Source organism: Artibeus jamaicensis, unplaced genomic scaffold, assembly GCF_021234435.1.
Source record: "Artibeus jamaicensis isolate MK-2021 breed Jamaican fruit bat unplaced genomic scaffold, CSHL_Jam_final scaffold_847, whole genome shotgun sequence".
Taxonomy (NCBI): Eukaryota; Metazoa; Chordata; class Mammalia; order Chiroptera; family Phyllostomidae; genus Artibeus; species Artibeus jamaicensis.
Window position 1 is genome coordinate 17,242,880 of NW_026522057.1, and position 15,309 is coordinate 17,258,188.

General features: G+C 56.0%; 3 protein-coding genes across 8 annotated transcripts; 1 reads left to right on the top strand and 2 right to left on the bottom strand.

The window, feature by feature from the left end:
- Window positions 1-35: 35 nt before the first annotated feature.
- Window positions 36-4,931, bottom strand: LOC119042272 (syncytin-2-like). Of its 3 annotated transcripts, none has more exons than XM_053660437.1 (3): window positions 4,509-4,931; window positions 3,400-3,517; window positions 36-2,380 (listed from the first exon to the last, which is right to left on the bottom strand). In XM_053660437.1, exon 3 carries the CDS (start codon window positions 1,582-1,584, stop codon window positions 604-606), a length of 981 nt encoding a protein of 326 aa, XP_053516412.1. In that variant the 5' UTR covers window positions 1,585-2,380; window positions 3,400-3,517; window positions 4,509-4,931; the 3' UTR covers window positions 36-603. The 3 variants fall into 3 exon arrangements, with proteins under 3 accessions (XP_053516412.1, XP_053516410.1, XP_053516411.1); XM_053660435.1 differs by having other exon boundaries at window positions 3,400-3,612; XM_053660436.1 differs by lacking the exon at window positions 4,509-4,931 and adding an exon at window positions 3,613-3,822.
- Window positions 4,932-4,997: 66 nt separating this feature from the next.
- Window positions 4,998-9,471, top strand: GALE (UDP-galactose-4-epimerase). 4 transcript variants are annotated; one of them, XM_053660432.1, is made up of 11 exons: window positions 4,998-5,081; window positions 6,697-6,822; window positions 6,963-7,078; window positions 7,162-7,275; window positions 7,537-7,713; window positions 7,961-8,074; window positions 8,170-8,236; window positions 8,338-8,423; window positions 8,534-8,611; window positions 8,833-8,947; window positions 9,079-9,471. In XM_053660432.1, the coding sequence occupies exons 2-11, from the start codon at window positions 6,702-6,704 to the stop codon at window positions 9,135-9,137; spliced, it is 1,047 nt and encodes a 348-aa protein (XP_053516407.1). In that variant the 5' UTR covers window positions 4,998-5,081; window positions 6,697-6,701; the 3' UTR covers window positions 9,138-9,471. The 4 variants fall into 4 exon arrangements, with proteins under 4 accessions (XP_053516407.1, XP_053516408.1, XP_036991875.2 ...); XM_053660433.1 differs by having other exon boundaries at window positions 5,027-5,081; window positions 6,624-6,822; XM_037135980.2 differs by lacking the exon at window positions 4,998-5,081 and adding an exon at window positions 5,139-5,430.
- A 53-nt stretch (window positions 9,472-9,524) lies between these two features.
- Window positions 9,525-13,995, bottom strand: LYPLA2 (lysophospholipase 2). The gene is made up of 10 exons (XM_037135982.2): window positions 13,888-13,995; window positions 12,355-12,457; window positions 12,053-12,084; window positions 11,860-11,925; window positions 11,308-11,355; window positions 11,146-11,216; window positions 10,929-11,002; window positions 10,745-10,846; window positions 10,469-10,642; window positions 9,525-10,382 (listed from the first exon to the last, which is right to left on the bottom strand). Exons 2-10 carry the CDS (start codon window positions 12,430-12,432, stop codon window positions 10,332-10,334), a joined length of 696 nt encoding a protein of 231 aa, XP_036991877.2. The 5' UTR covers window positions 12,433-12,457; window positions 13,888-13,995; the 3' UTR covers window positions 9,525-10,331.
- Window positions 13,996-15,309: the final 1,314 nt, after the last annotated feature.

Here is a 15,309-nt window from a genome sequence, read left to right on the forward strand (position 1 = left end):
ACAGGAGGCGCAAAGAATGGCAGCAAGACAAAAGATTCTGATCAAACTGCAAATTTATTTCAAAATGGAGGTAGTTATATAGAGGAGGGCAGTGGAGGAAGTGCAGTGGATAGGTGGCTTCAAAGCGTGCTCTAGCCTGCGATTGGCCGGGGGGTGCATGGTGGGCACTTGATCAAGGCACTGATTGGTGTGCCACCTGCATGTCCAGGAGGGGGAGTTCTATGGCTCCTGACTGCAGCATCCTGTTATTCAGGCACAACCTTCAGGTTTGATTGTATCAGCCTGTTTCAGGCTTATCCCAGCCCCCAACATCTCCTCCCTTATTTTTATTTTTAAGGTGAGGAGTGGACATTAACCAGCTAGGGGAGGCAGAGGTCTGGCTCCTCCCGAGCTCTGAAGCACCCTTTTCGGAGGAGAGGGTTGGGGCGCTGACCTCTATGCAAGCCGACTTGCCTCTCAGGAGACATGGCAGGGCCACCTTCGGGGTAGCTTCTCCTTGCAATGCTTTGCTCTGCACCTAGCGGTATCCATTACAATTTATATGTAAAGTATAATGCCAAGAGTTATACTGTTCTCGTAGGAGGTGGGGGTGTAAAAGGGAGTTTATGTGCGAGGACATTCTCGGAGAAAACGCTGCGAGTCAGTGCCAAGTTCATTCATTTCTAGTTGGTGATAATGTATCTGGATAGGTTTGCCAAGAAGGGAGTTAAGTTGGTCTCGGATGAGGTTTGTGGTGCGCCTGAGAACCCAGGGAGCAAAGGTCAGGAAGAGAATGATAGCTATTAAAGGCCCGAGGAGAGGGAGAAGAAAGGGGAGTAGTCTGTTGAAGGCTGTAAGGAAAGGGCTCTCAGTCAGAGCTTTTCGTCGTCTTTCCAGATCTTCTTGAAGGGTCTTGATCTTGTCCCGGACGATGCCTGACTTGTTGGCATAAAAGCAGCATCGTTCCTGTAAAGCTAAACAAATACCTCCCTGCTCTGCTGTGAGTAAGTGTAGACCTCGTCTATTCTGTAGGACTACTTCTGCTAGGGAATCTAATTGGTCTTGAATGTCAGTAATAGTATTTGATAAGGCTTGGACATCATCGACAAGTTGTTTGGAAAGTTTTGTATAGGAGTGAACTGCAACTCCTAATCCTGCAGTTCCGGTAGCTACCACTCCAGAGACTCCTAGACCAACAAGCAGGGGAATAATAGCTAAGGCTCTTTTGTGTCGTCCTGCGAAGTGGTCAAAAGCAGGAACGGGGACAGGCTCATCTCCTGGGATGATGTCTATGTCAGGTAATAAGGCAGCTAGGGCACATAGCCCTGTCCAATTGGCGGGCAGGGTGGTGAAAGCTAGATTATTACCACAAACGAATGCTCGTCCTGGGCCAGGGCAGAGGGATGTGCTGTAATTAAGCATGTGGCTACAATTGGTAAAGCTAGCGAAACCAACAGAAATATCAAAAGAATTATTTTGTGAACCTTTATAGATACAAGGGGAGGAGTAAAAGAGCATAGGCTGAACTCTAAAGGGTATGCTGAGGGTACAGTTTTGTTCGGTGATATTCAGGGCTGACATGTTGGTGGAGACAGCTAGAGGCATGGGGGTGCCTTGGCTTAAGCATAACTAGCAATCTTGGGCTAGTGTAGGGTTGGAAATATTTAGCACCCGATGGGTGGCTGTCAAAATGTCTGTCGTTTGGGTATCTGGATCTACTCCTCGTGACTTGGGAAGAGCCAGAGGGTGATGGGTGAGTTTAGGGAATTGGTTTTCAATGAGCTGTTCTATTTGGTTCTGGACGGTGAGTTCTCTTATGCTATCTTGAGGCCCACCTCCATCAGAAGTGTGAATAGGAGGAGTTTGTTCCCAGCACACTGACTGTCCTACAGTGCCCTGGCAGGCGGCTTGTAAGTATTTGGTGGAACTAAGGCCAATGGGTGATGAGCTATCTCCCCAGTCCCCTACGTTGGCAGCATTTTTTGTTTTCTGGAGTATGGCAGTAAAATATGCCTTATTGCCAAGGGTACACTCTTGAACATTATTGTAGCAAGAAGAGTGCATTGTTGGATAAAAGGTGGTGCATGGGCATGGTCCTGGCTTTCCATTAATGGCAGGTATGATAGGAGGCTTAGGTACGCAGGACCATGTGGGTTTGGACATCCCCCCTGTTGTTGTGGGTGAATAAGCTAGGTAAGCTGTTTTTGTGTTGCAGTCTACTACCTGAGTATAAGACGAGGGGATGGCATGATCGGTAGTAGTTCCTCCACGGCATTCACACGGTGGCCCAAAGAGGACGTGGTAAATATTGCCAGGCGGCGCTTGAAGCCCTCCATATGTTCTTAGGTGTAAGAGTGCTTGTAGTAACAGGAAGAAGAGCCATTGGGAGAACATGTTTTACCTGAAATAGAAAGAAGAGAAAATCTCTTCAGGGCGTATTATTATTCCCTGGGATTTGATTAGGTTCAACTGGTGGGGCGGGGCGATGATTGACATGTTTTATTAGCCTTTCGGGGAGCCATCGTGGGCCATCTTCTTTTTGATCATAAATGCAGGCTGAGCCTCTCCCCCATATGAGGACGGGGTCTGGGATCTAGTAACAGGGAATGCTAAAGTCTCGTGGGGAGGGGGACTGATCGTAAGAGCGGAGAGTTCATTGGCAATGGTTTTAGTATCTCGGATGAAAGTGAGGGTTTCCTGAAGGAAAGGCTTTGGAAGCGGAGTGAATGCAGCGGTGGCCGCCAGGGGCAAGGTAGTGGGTGCCTTGCACGCCGCGGGTGAAATGGCGGCGGCGGCCAGTCAGGATTATTGTAGCGAGCGGCTTTGTCCTCTAATTCTGCCTGTTCAGAGGGGTCTAACTGGCCGCCGGGGTCCTGGGAATTGGTGGGTGGAGCAGAGGAATAGAACTCCTGAAGGGGAGGGTACAGAGAAGGGACTTGAGGGTCTGTATCTATTCGGATGGAGACAGAAGGACAATTTGAAGGCGCTCGTGAGGGGGGTCGCGAAAGCGAGTCAGCACGAACGTCGGGAAGGCCGTGGACTGAGGGGGCTTTGGAGGGGGCCGGGGAGTGACTGCGGAGAATTTCTTGCCCTTCTTTGCAAAGGCGCTGTATGTCAGGGGAATTATTGTGGTTTTTAAGGATGTCTGTTATGAGGTTATAATAGTCAAAGGCAGTTATAGGGATAGTCTCGGAGCCAAAAACTTTATAATAGTCATTTAGACAGTCGCCTACACGGTGCCAGACGCGGGAGTCAATGCTACCCTCCTGAGGAAACCATGGGCAGATTTTAAAAACGAAAGTGAAAAAAGAATTCAAATCTTTTTTACGAACTCTTATCTTGCGCACCTTGAGAGACTCTTTTCATTGAGCAACGAACAAATCATGTTGTGAGCATGCCTGTCCCATGGCTGGGTCTTACCTTTGAAATGCCGCTGTCGGGGAAATGCCGCTGTCGGGGAAATGCCGCTGTCGGGGAACGGGGGTCGTCAGGGAATGCCGGCGCGCGGTGGAGTAGTCGCCGTGAGCCGAGCGAAACGCTGCGATCGAAGGGGACAGCGGTCCGCACAGGCGATCAGCGGGGCCCCACGTTGACTGAAGCCCGCGAGGCAGTCAACGGGGTCCGCCGATATACCTGTAACGGATGAAGAGGGATGGGACAGGAGGCACGAAGAAAGGCAGCAAGACAAAAGATTCTGATCAAGCTGCAAATTTATTTCAAAATGGAGGGAGTCATATGGAGGAGGGCAGTGGAGGAAGTGCAGTGGATAGGTGGCTTCAAAGCGTGCTCTAGCCTGCGATTGGCCGGGGGGTGCACGGCGGGCGCTTGATCAAGGCACTGATTGGCTCCTGAACGCAGCATCCTGTTATTCAGGCGCAACCTTCAGGTTTGATTGTATCAGCCTGTTTCAGGCTTATCCCAGCCCCCAATAGTTTCTGAGGCCCTTAGCTCTGACCAGGGCTGCTGCACGGGCTCTTTTAAGGCCGCAGGAGCCATCTGCTCCTCTGGGTCTGGGCTAGAGCCCGTGGGTGTGCTTGGCTCTTTGTATGTCAGGCTCTACCAGCCATCAGTCGTCCTTGTGCAGGTTTGGGGAAACACTTGCGCATTTATTTACTGGCTCTGGTTTCATCACACAGTATGACATGCCTTTATACACATCACTCCCTAGCCATACCTTTATGTTAAACAGAAACATGATCATTTTTTAATTCACTATGATAGGCGGGGTGCAGACAAACCATTCTCAGTCCGTGTGAAGGCTGAGCGCAGTCGGCACGCAGTTCCTACTTTGTGTTCACCTCGTTTTGTGTGGACCTTTCAGCGGGATGGGGCTGGGGGAGGCTTCAACATCCGGAGCTGAGTCCAGCGGGAAGCAGCTGGGGAAGGGCGAACTGCTTGGGTTAGGGACTGGCCTAGGAGCCCGGAGGTCCTGATTCTGGCCCAGCTATCACTAGCTGTGTGGCAACAGGCAAATTACTTTATTCTGACTTTAGTATTCTGGTCTGTAAAGTGCCAGTGATAATACCTACCTGATAATAAAGCTTCCAGTTCTTTGGTAGGTTTTCAAGCTATGCTTCCCAGCACCTGCCGCTTCTAAGGTAACGCGCACCGTTTCCTTCTATCAGCACCGCCCCTTACTGTCTTCCTTCCACGCAGTTGTGTGTTCATGCAAGGCTCACGCTGATGAAAGGGTTTAGCAGATACAAAAAGCTTGGAAAACCTGCGGGTGAGCTGGGAGCCCCAGCTCCTGGGGCGCTGCCCTCCGCCTGTTTCCAAGGGTCGGGACAAGCGCTGGATCATGGCGCAGAAACCGGGAGCACCCTCCGTGGGAGCAGATCTCTGCTGCTTGCCTCCGAGACCTGAGTCTGGCCGCGGGCCACTTTGGCACTGGACTGTGCTGCCCACTGCTGGCCTTTGTAGGGCGCGCTCTTCGATCCCCAGCTCCTTTGGTCCTCCCGGCGTCCCGTACTGCGGTCTCCTCGAGTGACGCGTTCCTTTTGGGTGTGAGAGGGCGGGACCATGTGGGCTGTCAGCTCTTAAAGGGACCGAGGCTCCGGAGGCGGTAACGCTAGAGGCAGCGTGGAACCTGCAGTCCCGATCAGGTTCGGGAAGGGAATGTGGGGCTGAACTGTCGGGCTCGCGAGGGGCCGGGTGGTCTACTGGGAGCGAGCGAGAGCTTTGGGGGCCGGGCCGTGTTCTGGGCAGAGTATCGCCAGGGCTGGCCCGCTCCAGCTGCTGCGGCTGGGGCGGCCCGAGGTCATTCATTCCCAGTCTGGGGACGCCTTGTGCGGCCCCCTTCTAGCTGTGACCCCCAGGCCCAGGGCCCCGTCCCACCCATTATGCAGACTGGAAAAACCAAGGAGACATCAGCTAGGGCCCGGGGTGGTTCGCTTCACCAACCTTCCTGCCTCGCAGGGCACCCTCCGCGACCACTTTCTGGAGATCCGCACGGTGCGTGGATCTCAGTGGGATGGGGGTAGGGGAGGTTTCGACATCCGGAGTAGAGTCCAGCGGGAAGCAGCTGGGGGAAGGGCGAACTGCTTGGGTTAGGGGCTGGCCTAGGAGCCCGGAGATCCTGATTCTAGCCCAGCTATCACTAGCTGTGTGACAACAGGCAAATTACTTTCATCTGACTTTAGTATTCTGGTCTGTAAAGTGCCACTGATAATACCTGCCTCATTAGGATACTGGGAGAATTCAGGAAAATAATACAAAAGTTCCCGGTATACTGAGGGTTCTCTGCCAAACTGGTTGGAGCTGGATGAACCCTGGAGGCAATTGAGGCAGCCTGGAGGAGGAAGACTGCTTCTAGCAGGGCTGCCTCGAATGAAAGACCTCAGTGTTTGGTGCTTTCCACCCTGTCCTCCCCCTCTGCCTGTGGAGTTTGTTCAAGGCGGGGTGCATACCTGGCAGTGGAGTAGGCGCCAGGGCCACGTCTACACTGGCCAGCTCAGGGCTGCCTAGAGTTGGGTGGGATCCTTAGCTCCAAACTGCGAGTGCTCTTGCTGGCCCAGGCAGGGCCAAAGGCTTAGCCAGCCTGGCTGACCTGGGGTGGGGTGGGGTGGGGCCAATGCCAGGAAAGCAGTGTTACAGTCCCAGAGCTTGGGCTCAGCCTGCCTGGCAAAGGACCCCACCCTGAGGCTGGCTGGTAAGTTTCCTGCTTCCTCCCTTTTGACCCTGGAGGGACAGCAAGGCAGGAGGGCTGTGTACAGCTGGAGCCCAGGAGCCAGTTTATACCTAGTGGTGGCAGGACTGGGAAAGCCTGAGTCTGAGCAGGCAGAATCCCTTCCTGGGCTCTTGGAGTTCCAGCACTGCTGCCATATCGGTTTCTGCCCAGAACTGTTCAGTTCCCAGACGCCTTGGGGAAGAAGTGTGGAGGCTTAGATTCCACCTTCCCATCCCAGGGCCAGTTGGGTCTAGAAAATACGGCACCTGTGTGGGTCTCTCCACCTGTACCATGTGACAGGCCTTTAAAATCACCTCATTTAAATCTTACACTACCACAAGGCATTTGTACAGTAAGTCCCATGTTATAAAGATGGAAACTGAGGCAAAGAGAAGGTAAGGGATGGTATCTAAACTTGGACCAGGGCTGATTCCAGAGTCACCCTATTAAATGGGACACACTACTGCCTCCCTCCAAGGCCAGATTTCCGTTGGAAGGAGGCCCTGAGTGGCCATTGCAAGCTACCTCTGAGACTCTGTGTCCTGGGCCAGGTGCAATGGCAGAGAAGGTGCTGGTGACGGGCGGGGCTGGCTACATTGGCAGCCACACAGTGTTGGAGCTGCTGGAGGCGGGCTATTTGCCTGTGGTCATCGACAACTTCCATAATGCCATCCGTGGTGAGTGCAGGGGTGGGGCTGGGGCTTCTGGAGAGGTCAGAAGGAAAACCCTGGGGTCCGCCTTCAGGGGGGTGTGTATCTTGGCTAGTCCCCAGTACCCCACCTCCTCTGATTTTGATGGCCTCTGTGTGCCCAACCAGGAGGGGGCTCCATGCCTGAGAGCCTGCAGCGAGTTCAGGAGCTGACAGGCCACTCTTTGGAGTTTGAGGAGATGGACATCTTGGACCAGGCAGCCCTGGAACGTCTCTTCAAGAAGGTGGGGAGCTGGCAGGCAGGCAGAGGGCACTGCCATGGGCTGGGGCCTGTGGAGCAGCATCTGACCTGGCTCTGTGCCTGCAGCACAGCTTTGCGGCAGTCATCCACTTTGCGGGGCTCAAGGCCGTGGGCGAGTCAGTGCAGAAGCCTCTGGACTATTACAGAGTTAACCTAACGGGAACCATCCAGCTCCTGGAGGTGAGATGTGGGGCAAGGCACAGGCACTGGGAGGGCCCCTGGCCAGGTGGGCAGTGCCAAACACAGTGAGTACGGGGGTCAAGTCAGGCAGGGCCCAAAGCTGTATCACCTTGGACACATGTCTTTCTTTACCTCTCAGCCTCGGTCTCCCCATCTGTAAATGGGAGTGCCCATACTTCGGCCCCACCTACCAGTGAAGGAGTAAAGGGCTGGGAATAACTCGGGAGGCAGAGGCCACTGACACCTCTCCTCCACGGCCAGATCATGAGAGCCCACGGAGTGAAGAGCCTGGTGTTCAGCAGCTCAGCCACTGTGTACGGGAACCCCCGGTACCTGCCCCTGGACGAGGCCCACCCCACGGGGGGCTGTACCAACCCCTATGGCAAATCCAAGTTCTTCATTGAGGAAATGATCCGGGACCTGTGCCAGGCAGACAAGGTGAGGGAACCCAGCGCTGGCTCTGCCCCCGTGAGTCTGAGGACAGGATCAGAGGCAACCCCCACCAAGGAAGCTAGGGCTCAGGAAGTGGCAGCCACTGCCCAAGGTCACAGCACCTGGGGGAGGACCCAATCTCCCAGCCCCTTTCTAGGGATAGAGAACAGGGATGGGGGGCAAGAGGTAAAGGACTCTGGGTTGAGTTGGGACCCAGCCTGCACCCTCGCCCTGCCCCCGACCTGTGTTCTAGACCTGGAATGCAGTGCTGCTGCGCTACTTCAACCCCACGGGCGCCCACGCCTCGGGCCGCATTGGTGAAGATCCTCAGGGCATCCCCAACAACCTCATGCCCTATGTCTCCCAGGTAAGGAAGAAGGGGAGGGACGGGGGTTACCCTAGGTTTTAGGGGAACAGTGGGTGCTGAGGGCCTGGGAAGAGCTGACCTGACCTCCACCCCAGGTGGCGATTGGGCGACGGGAGACACTGAACGTCTTTGGCAATGACTATGACACAGAGGATGGCACAGGTGAGCCCAGGATGAGCATCCAGGAGTGGGAGCCACGAGGGAGACTGAGGTGGCACAGACTATACTAAGCCCTCCCAACCAACCAACCAACTCCCCTGCAGGCGTCCGGGATTACATCCACGTGGTGGATCTGGCCAAGGGCCACATCGCGGCCCTGAGGAAACTGAAAGAGCAGTGTGGCTGCCGGGTAGGGAGAGAAAGGAGGATCGAGGGGAGGGAGGTGGAGTTCTAGGAAAATGGGGCCCAGAGGGGTGCTTAGGCCAGCCCCTTCCATTGTACCTGTCCTCTCCTGGGCAGATCTACAACCTGGGAACCGGCACAGGCTATTCGGTGCTACAGATGATCCAGGCCATGGAGAAGGCCTCCGGGAGGAAGGTGAGCGCCTACCCTGCCCGGCCCACTGACTCCCAGCAGTAGACCCGGCCCCTCCTACTGGCCTACCTCCGGGGCGCTGCCATCTCTACTCAGTCTGCCTTAGCACTGTGTGCCTGCAAGAGATCCGGCCCCGGGCTCCACTCCTTGAGGGTCCAGTCAGAAGCTGGCTGGGTGAGGCCACGGCTGGCTCAGCTAAGCTACGACTGTCCCCTCTCTTGTAGATCCCATACAAGGTGGTAGCACGGCGGGAAGGTGACGTGGCTGCCTGTTATGCCAACCCGAGCCTGGCCCTCCGGGAGCTGGGCTGGACAGCAGCCTTAGGGCTGGACAGGATGTGTGAGTGCTAGCCCGACCCCTGGGAGACAGCCAGGGGCCAGGAGGCACTGGCTGGGTCTGGATGTGCCCCGAGGTGGTGGCCGCCCTGCACTGCAGTGTGGATCCTGACCACACGCCTCACCCGATCACAGGTGAGGATCTGTGGCGCTGGCAGAAGCAGAATCCCTCAGGCTTCAGCACACGGGTCTGACACTCTCTCCTACCACGAACCGGAAGGGAGAAACAACTGCCTGCTCACCAGCATCTGGCAGGAACCCAGGGGCCTCAGAGCCTGCCCTGCCTCAAACCCTGTGGGCCTGTCCAGCCTACAGGCATGAGGCCAAGGGCTCCACGGATCAGGAGGCAGGGGTCTCTAACTCTTCGCCTCCACAGGGTCTGGGAACACAGGGCCCATCAAGATCACCAAGACCAGAGTGGGCGAGGTGGGGCCCCGAGACGACAACACCCTGCTCCCAGGCACTAATTTATATTGTTATGAAGGCACTCTCCAAAATGTTTAAAATAAAAGGCTTTCTTACCCTGAAGCATTTTCTCACACATGGTCTCTCCCTACCCCTTGGACAGAACCAGCCAGGCCTGAGAGTTGAAGCAATTTCTTTAATTTTATCGGAATCCAGGACACAACAAGAAAAACACCCAAACCCACATGGAGACAGAAGACGAGACACAACTCCTCCCCCACCTCCCCTGGCCCTGGAGTGGGGACAATGTGAGGGTGACGTGGCTAGGGAAGACCTTGGGCCTCGGTCCAGCCCTGCAGGCTCCAGGCCCGCAGGGGTGGTGACAGGGAGACAGGGCCCAGCCCCCGAGTCAGAAAGGGCTGAAGGAAGGCCCCCTCCAAGGATTCTGCCCCCTCACCAACACTGCCCAGGAACAGGTAGCCCACAGCAGCAAGGGGGCCTGGGGTCACGGACACATTCATGATTGAGAAGCAGCTGGAGTGGAGGCAGGAGAGACGCACGATTATCTTGGGCAGAATCAGTTGGGAGGGGGTAGATGGGGCCTGGGAGGGCCCCTTGGGCCAAACCCTGAGGTCACAGGAGGGGGCCCAAAGCGGGGCTAGTGAGTGAGGTCCTGAGTGAGTGGGTCAGCGGCTGGGCCCCTTCTCCCGCTGCCTACAGCCCCTCCAAATACTGCTGCCGGGGGGCCCACCTCCAGGGAAATGGAGAAGAAAGCAGCCCAACCCCTACTGCAGGCAGCCAGGCAACTACAGCCAGGAAGGAAGGCCTGGCTAGACCTTGGCCTGCCTGCCCCAGAGGCCTGTGGGAAGAGGATAGGTCAGGGCAGGTGGGGACGGGCTCGACCGGCTCAGATCCAAGATGGTGCCACGCGTGCTAGGTCCCCTATGAGCTGGGGGGACTGCGCTGGGGGCCAGCAACTCCGGTTAGACAGGAGGCAGGAGCTTCTCAAGAAACTCCTTCACAGCTGCCATCTCCTGGAAGGAAGGGCGGACTGTGAGAGGCTCCTGGTTGGAGGGAGGAAGGAGAGGGGCAGGAGCAGGAAGAGGCCTTTACCACTGACCTGAGGACAGGAGCCATGCATGACACCTGGGTAAGTCTTGAACTGGACCCTTGCAGGTGTGACAACGGACCGGAGCTTCTCGGCCGTCAGGGCCCCGAACCGTACAGGAACCATGGGGTCCAGCTCCCCATGGCACTGAAGGATGGCCAGGTCCTTGGCACTGCCGTTGGCTGCCTGCGGTCAGACAAGACTCAGAAGGCAACACCAGTGCTTGAGCACAATTCCCAGGCCACAGGGAGACTCAAAGGGCAGGAGAGGGGTCACGGAGATGCTCACCTGGGGGAAGGCCCGGTGCAGAGGCAGCCAACAGCTCAACGCCACGATGCCAGCCAGAGGATGGGGGCAGGTGAGGGCAGTGTAGAGGGACAGGGCCCCACCCTGGAGGGCGGGGAGAATGAGAAGTCAGTCATGAGGGCACAGCTCACCTACCCACCCCCCACCACCCTCGCCCCACTCTCACCTGTGAAAAGCCTCCCAGGACAATCCGATTGGCAGGGATCCCATTCTTCATTTCGTGCTCAATCAAGGCCTTTACTGGGGGGGAGGGGGGGAGAGTGGGTGGGGGGAAGCTGCTAGAGGGGCCCCAGGAAGAGAGGAGAGGAAGGTACTGCCCGACATTTTCCTGGAGGGGTAGGGGCGGGAGCAGGGAGTGTGCTGTGGAGGAGCTGGGGCCTTACTATTCTCTGCTGCTTTCTTGATTCCCGCCTCGTCCTCAGGGGCATCCGGACTCAACCCCATCAGGTCAAACCTGGGAAACAGAGGCGCTGGCAGCTACAGGAAGACCCCAGCCAGTCCCCTACAGCTCCGTCAGCTCCCATTCCATCACTCCCCAAACTCACCAGGAGGGCATCACCATCTTCATGTTGAGTGTCACGGGGATCCGAGGCCTGGGGAGGACAGCAAGAAGGGCCATCATGCTCCAGAGGGATGAGGAAGCCATAGCAGTGAACCCAGGAGGGGGCAGAGCAGCCCCTGGGGGCCCCTTCCTCCTCTGCCCCCTCCCAGCAGGCAGTGACTGTGTTTAAGGTGTTGCCAGGCAACCTGCCACGTGGGGCTGGAAGCTGTGGTTAAAGCATCAGCAGTAGAGATAAGAGAAGCACAACCCCAGCACTCAGCTCGCCAGGGTTCCAGCTCAGTCGGTGAGTACTTGGGGAAGGGGAACAGAGGGTACTGGTTCTAGAAGGACTCGGGTCTCGGAGACCTTGGGCTGAGGCTGCACCCCATTCCCTGGGGGCTCCACAGGAATAAAGGCTGAAAATGATACTTCTGACTGCCCTGGGCCCAGGCCCCAGCATGCAGCTGGCGGGAGAGAACAGACGTGGGACCACAGGATCACCACCCCCACATCTGATTCCCATCCTTAGCCCCTCCCTTGCTAGGGTGACACTCACGCATGGGGACAGATGTACTTGACGTAAGGGAGCCGGATGGTGGAGAGGGCGTCAGCCCAACTGTGCCTGTAGGAGGGAAGGGAGAAAAGGCACCGTTGTGGAGAGGGAGAAAGGGAGGGCACAGGCCTCCCCAGCCCTGCCCACTGGGCCAGGCCCCACCTCCCAGGGAACACCCACTCCTCAGCTCACTCACCCTGTGTCTCCAAGTCCATGTAAAAAAATAACCTGGGAAGGAATGAAAGATAAATGGAGAAGAGAGTCACCATCACCATCTTGCTATAATTTCCTACTGTGTCCTCTAACTTCCTACCACCCCTCCCTGTTCCCCATGGACGTGGGGGAACTCAGGTAGCAAGCTAACAGGTTATTATCCACCCCCCACCCCTGGCTCTAGGCTGCTCACTTCTCATCATTGCCACCTCCATTTTTCCCATACCCCTCTGGCCAGTTCCCCAGCTGGCCTGGGGGCTTCTGTGGGTGGGCGAGGACCCTTACCGCAGCCGTTTCCCGCTCAGCTCCAGACACGGTGGCAGCATCGGTGAGCAGGGGCACAGACATGGTGTTACCACACATACACTGCAGGGCTCCAGGCTGGGGCCTGTGCAAGTTCAGGGGACCGGTCAAGGGCAAGCCCAGGCAGGGGAGAGACTCTGGACACAGGGGCAGAGCCTCAAACCCAGGGCCCACACAGCACCCCAGGTTCTGTCCTAGGCACAAAGAAAAAGGAAGGCGAGAAATCCCCAGCTACAGCAAGTAGGAAGTTTGCCTCTGTTCTAGAGATGAGAAGCAGAGGTGCCCCTTCTAGTGCCCGTGGTACTGGTCACCACACAGCCTGAACTTGCTGGACATGGGCCAAAGGCAGGGTTTAGGGACTGTGGAGGAAGGGAGCCGGGACATCCCCTGCAGCCTTCCCCCCACCTAACAGTCCTCAGCAGGTAGCTGCCTCCTCCCAGCTCTCCAATCATCCCCCTTCTCTAGAGCCTCCAGGTCCCTTCCTCCCCAAATTCCAGCCCTACTGGGAAATGAAGAAGAGAAAAATGGCAGAGAAATAAGCTTCCAGCTTCTACTCCCCCATCCCCACCCCACATACATTTTCTCCAACTTCTCACCCATCCAGCCCCCACCCAGCCTTCACAGCAGTCTCTGGCCCAGCCATTCCCAGAACCCCTGGGTGGCCCATGTCCCCCAAAAGCACAGGGTCCACCACACTTATCCTAACTGGTGGCCCATGTCCCCCTCAGTGGGACTTCAAATGGGTCCCCCAGCTTGACCACACTCTGGGACACCCAAACACACAAAAGAGTGTCAGGCTGGCTGGCTCCTCACCATCCTTAGCATCCTTCAAACTACCCAGAAGCTTCTGCTATCTGCCTCCAAGTGCCTACTTGTCCCAGCAGCTCCCACCCTCCCAACTGGCTTCCACTTTCCATTTCTGATCCCGAGTGCACCTCTCCACAGTGGGATCCCTCACCTCTGACCCTAGGGTCCCCCTTCCCACAAGAGAATACACTGTTCTTTCTAAGCTGAGATTCCCTTCCTTCCCGACTGAGCGACTTCCACCTCTCCCCAGAGTTCCCCCTTCTCAGAGTGGAGCCCCACCCTGACCTAGGGTCTCTCTCCTTATCGTAAAAACTTTCCACCCAATCCAGGATCTCCCACTCCCCATAATGGAAACTTCTGTCCTAAGGGCCTCCCCTCCCTACGGTGACATTTTCTACCTTGACCCAGGACCCACTGCTGCCCACAGAGTGACGGTCTACCGGTCTACCTTCGACCCCGGGGAGCCCCCGTCCCACAGTGGGATCTTCCAGTTTCGAACAAGAAAGTCCCTCTCATCACATCCGGACCCCGACTTCTTACCCCTCTTTACACCCAAAGTCCCCAAGACTGGCCAGCGCCTCCTCACACCTCACTCCCCACCCCCATCTCTCACAATTGCGGCTCCCCCTCCCCATTCGCCTGGACCCTCGTTGTGGTCCAATCTCTCCCAGGGCCCTTGCTCTGCCTGCCGGTAGGGGACCAGGGTACCTTCACTCCCTGGGGCTTTCGAGACCTCTCGGGCGATTCTCCTCTTTCTCCGGCACAGACACACTCTTCCCCCTCCACCGCCCCCGCCGGAACTTCCGTTTGAGTCCCGGGAACCCAGCCATCGCGCTACCGGAAGTGGCCTGGCCAGCGGTACGGAACCCGGAAGGGGGCTTCGGGCTTTCACCAGAAAGGAGTTGGCGTGTCGGATACCGTGGGGCCATTCCCCATCATGAAGCCACGGATTCACCTGCAACATTCAGACAGTGCATCCGAGACTCCCATTTGCTGCCACCGCCCATGCCCCTCCTGGAGGAAGGCCGTCCGGAGGAAGAGGCGTTATTCACAAGAGCATGAAGTTTCCCACCTTCCCATCCCCACAGGCCACACTTTATCAGGGTCTTGGGTATCTACCACTAGCTTTCATGCCCTAACCCTGGGTCACGGATGGAACCCTTAAAGATCCTTAGAGACCATCTACTCCTCCAGTCTTAAAGTTGAGGAAACTGAGGCCCAGGGAGGGGAAGTAAACAGCAATCTCGGGATTACACTGCAATGCTACCTCTCTGCACCTGCTTTCTGGGCTATAAAATGGTGATAATAACCACCCTACTTCACAGCTTTGCTGGTAGGCGCAAATGAGGTCATGAGGAAATGCTTAATACACATAAAATCAGTGTGAGGCCTTAATGACTATTAAAAAGAACCCTGGGAAAATAACACAGGCCTCATAGCAGGACAGCTGGACAGGCATGGGCAGTGTTGTCTCAGCTCTGCCCTGGACGAGCAAGGCCAGGAAGGCAGTGCACAAAATACTACTATCGAGGAGCTTCAGTAATTAAGATAAAAAAGGGCTCATCTGGGCACCAGAGGCACCCTGTGCTCCTTGCTGCACTGGTAATGTGGAAATGCTGATCAGGGTCCACTGAGGGGCCAAAAGGGGAAGCAGAATGAGTTGAAGTACCGCGTCCCTGAGAGAATACGTGGGCATCTGCCAACAGGAAATGAATCATGCTTTTCTCGTAGCAGCTTAGGACTCATTCTTTCAGCATAACCTGTACCAGTTTGTCTTCAGACTGACAACAGTAAACTTTGAAGTTCAACAGAGCACTTTTTCCCAGAGTAAGAGGCAGTTTGGTCTTAAGTGCTCAACAGGTCAGTGACAAAGGATTCTGCACAGTAAAGCTTTGGGTCCAGGGGACCACAGCCAGCCAAGGACCCAGGATCAGAAGGGATGAGTGGGTGGAGACAACACAGCTGTTCCCCCTCTCAACAGCATCCCTGCTGGGTCCCTCATGGAAAAATGAACCATTCCTCCTGCACCGCTCATCACCTGACACCTTCAGCGAAGTCTTCAGGGGCCGCCTGTGATTACTGCTTCAATGAGTGGAATTAATGAAGAAATTTTCTGCTGATATTTTAAAA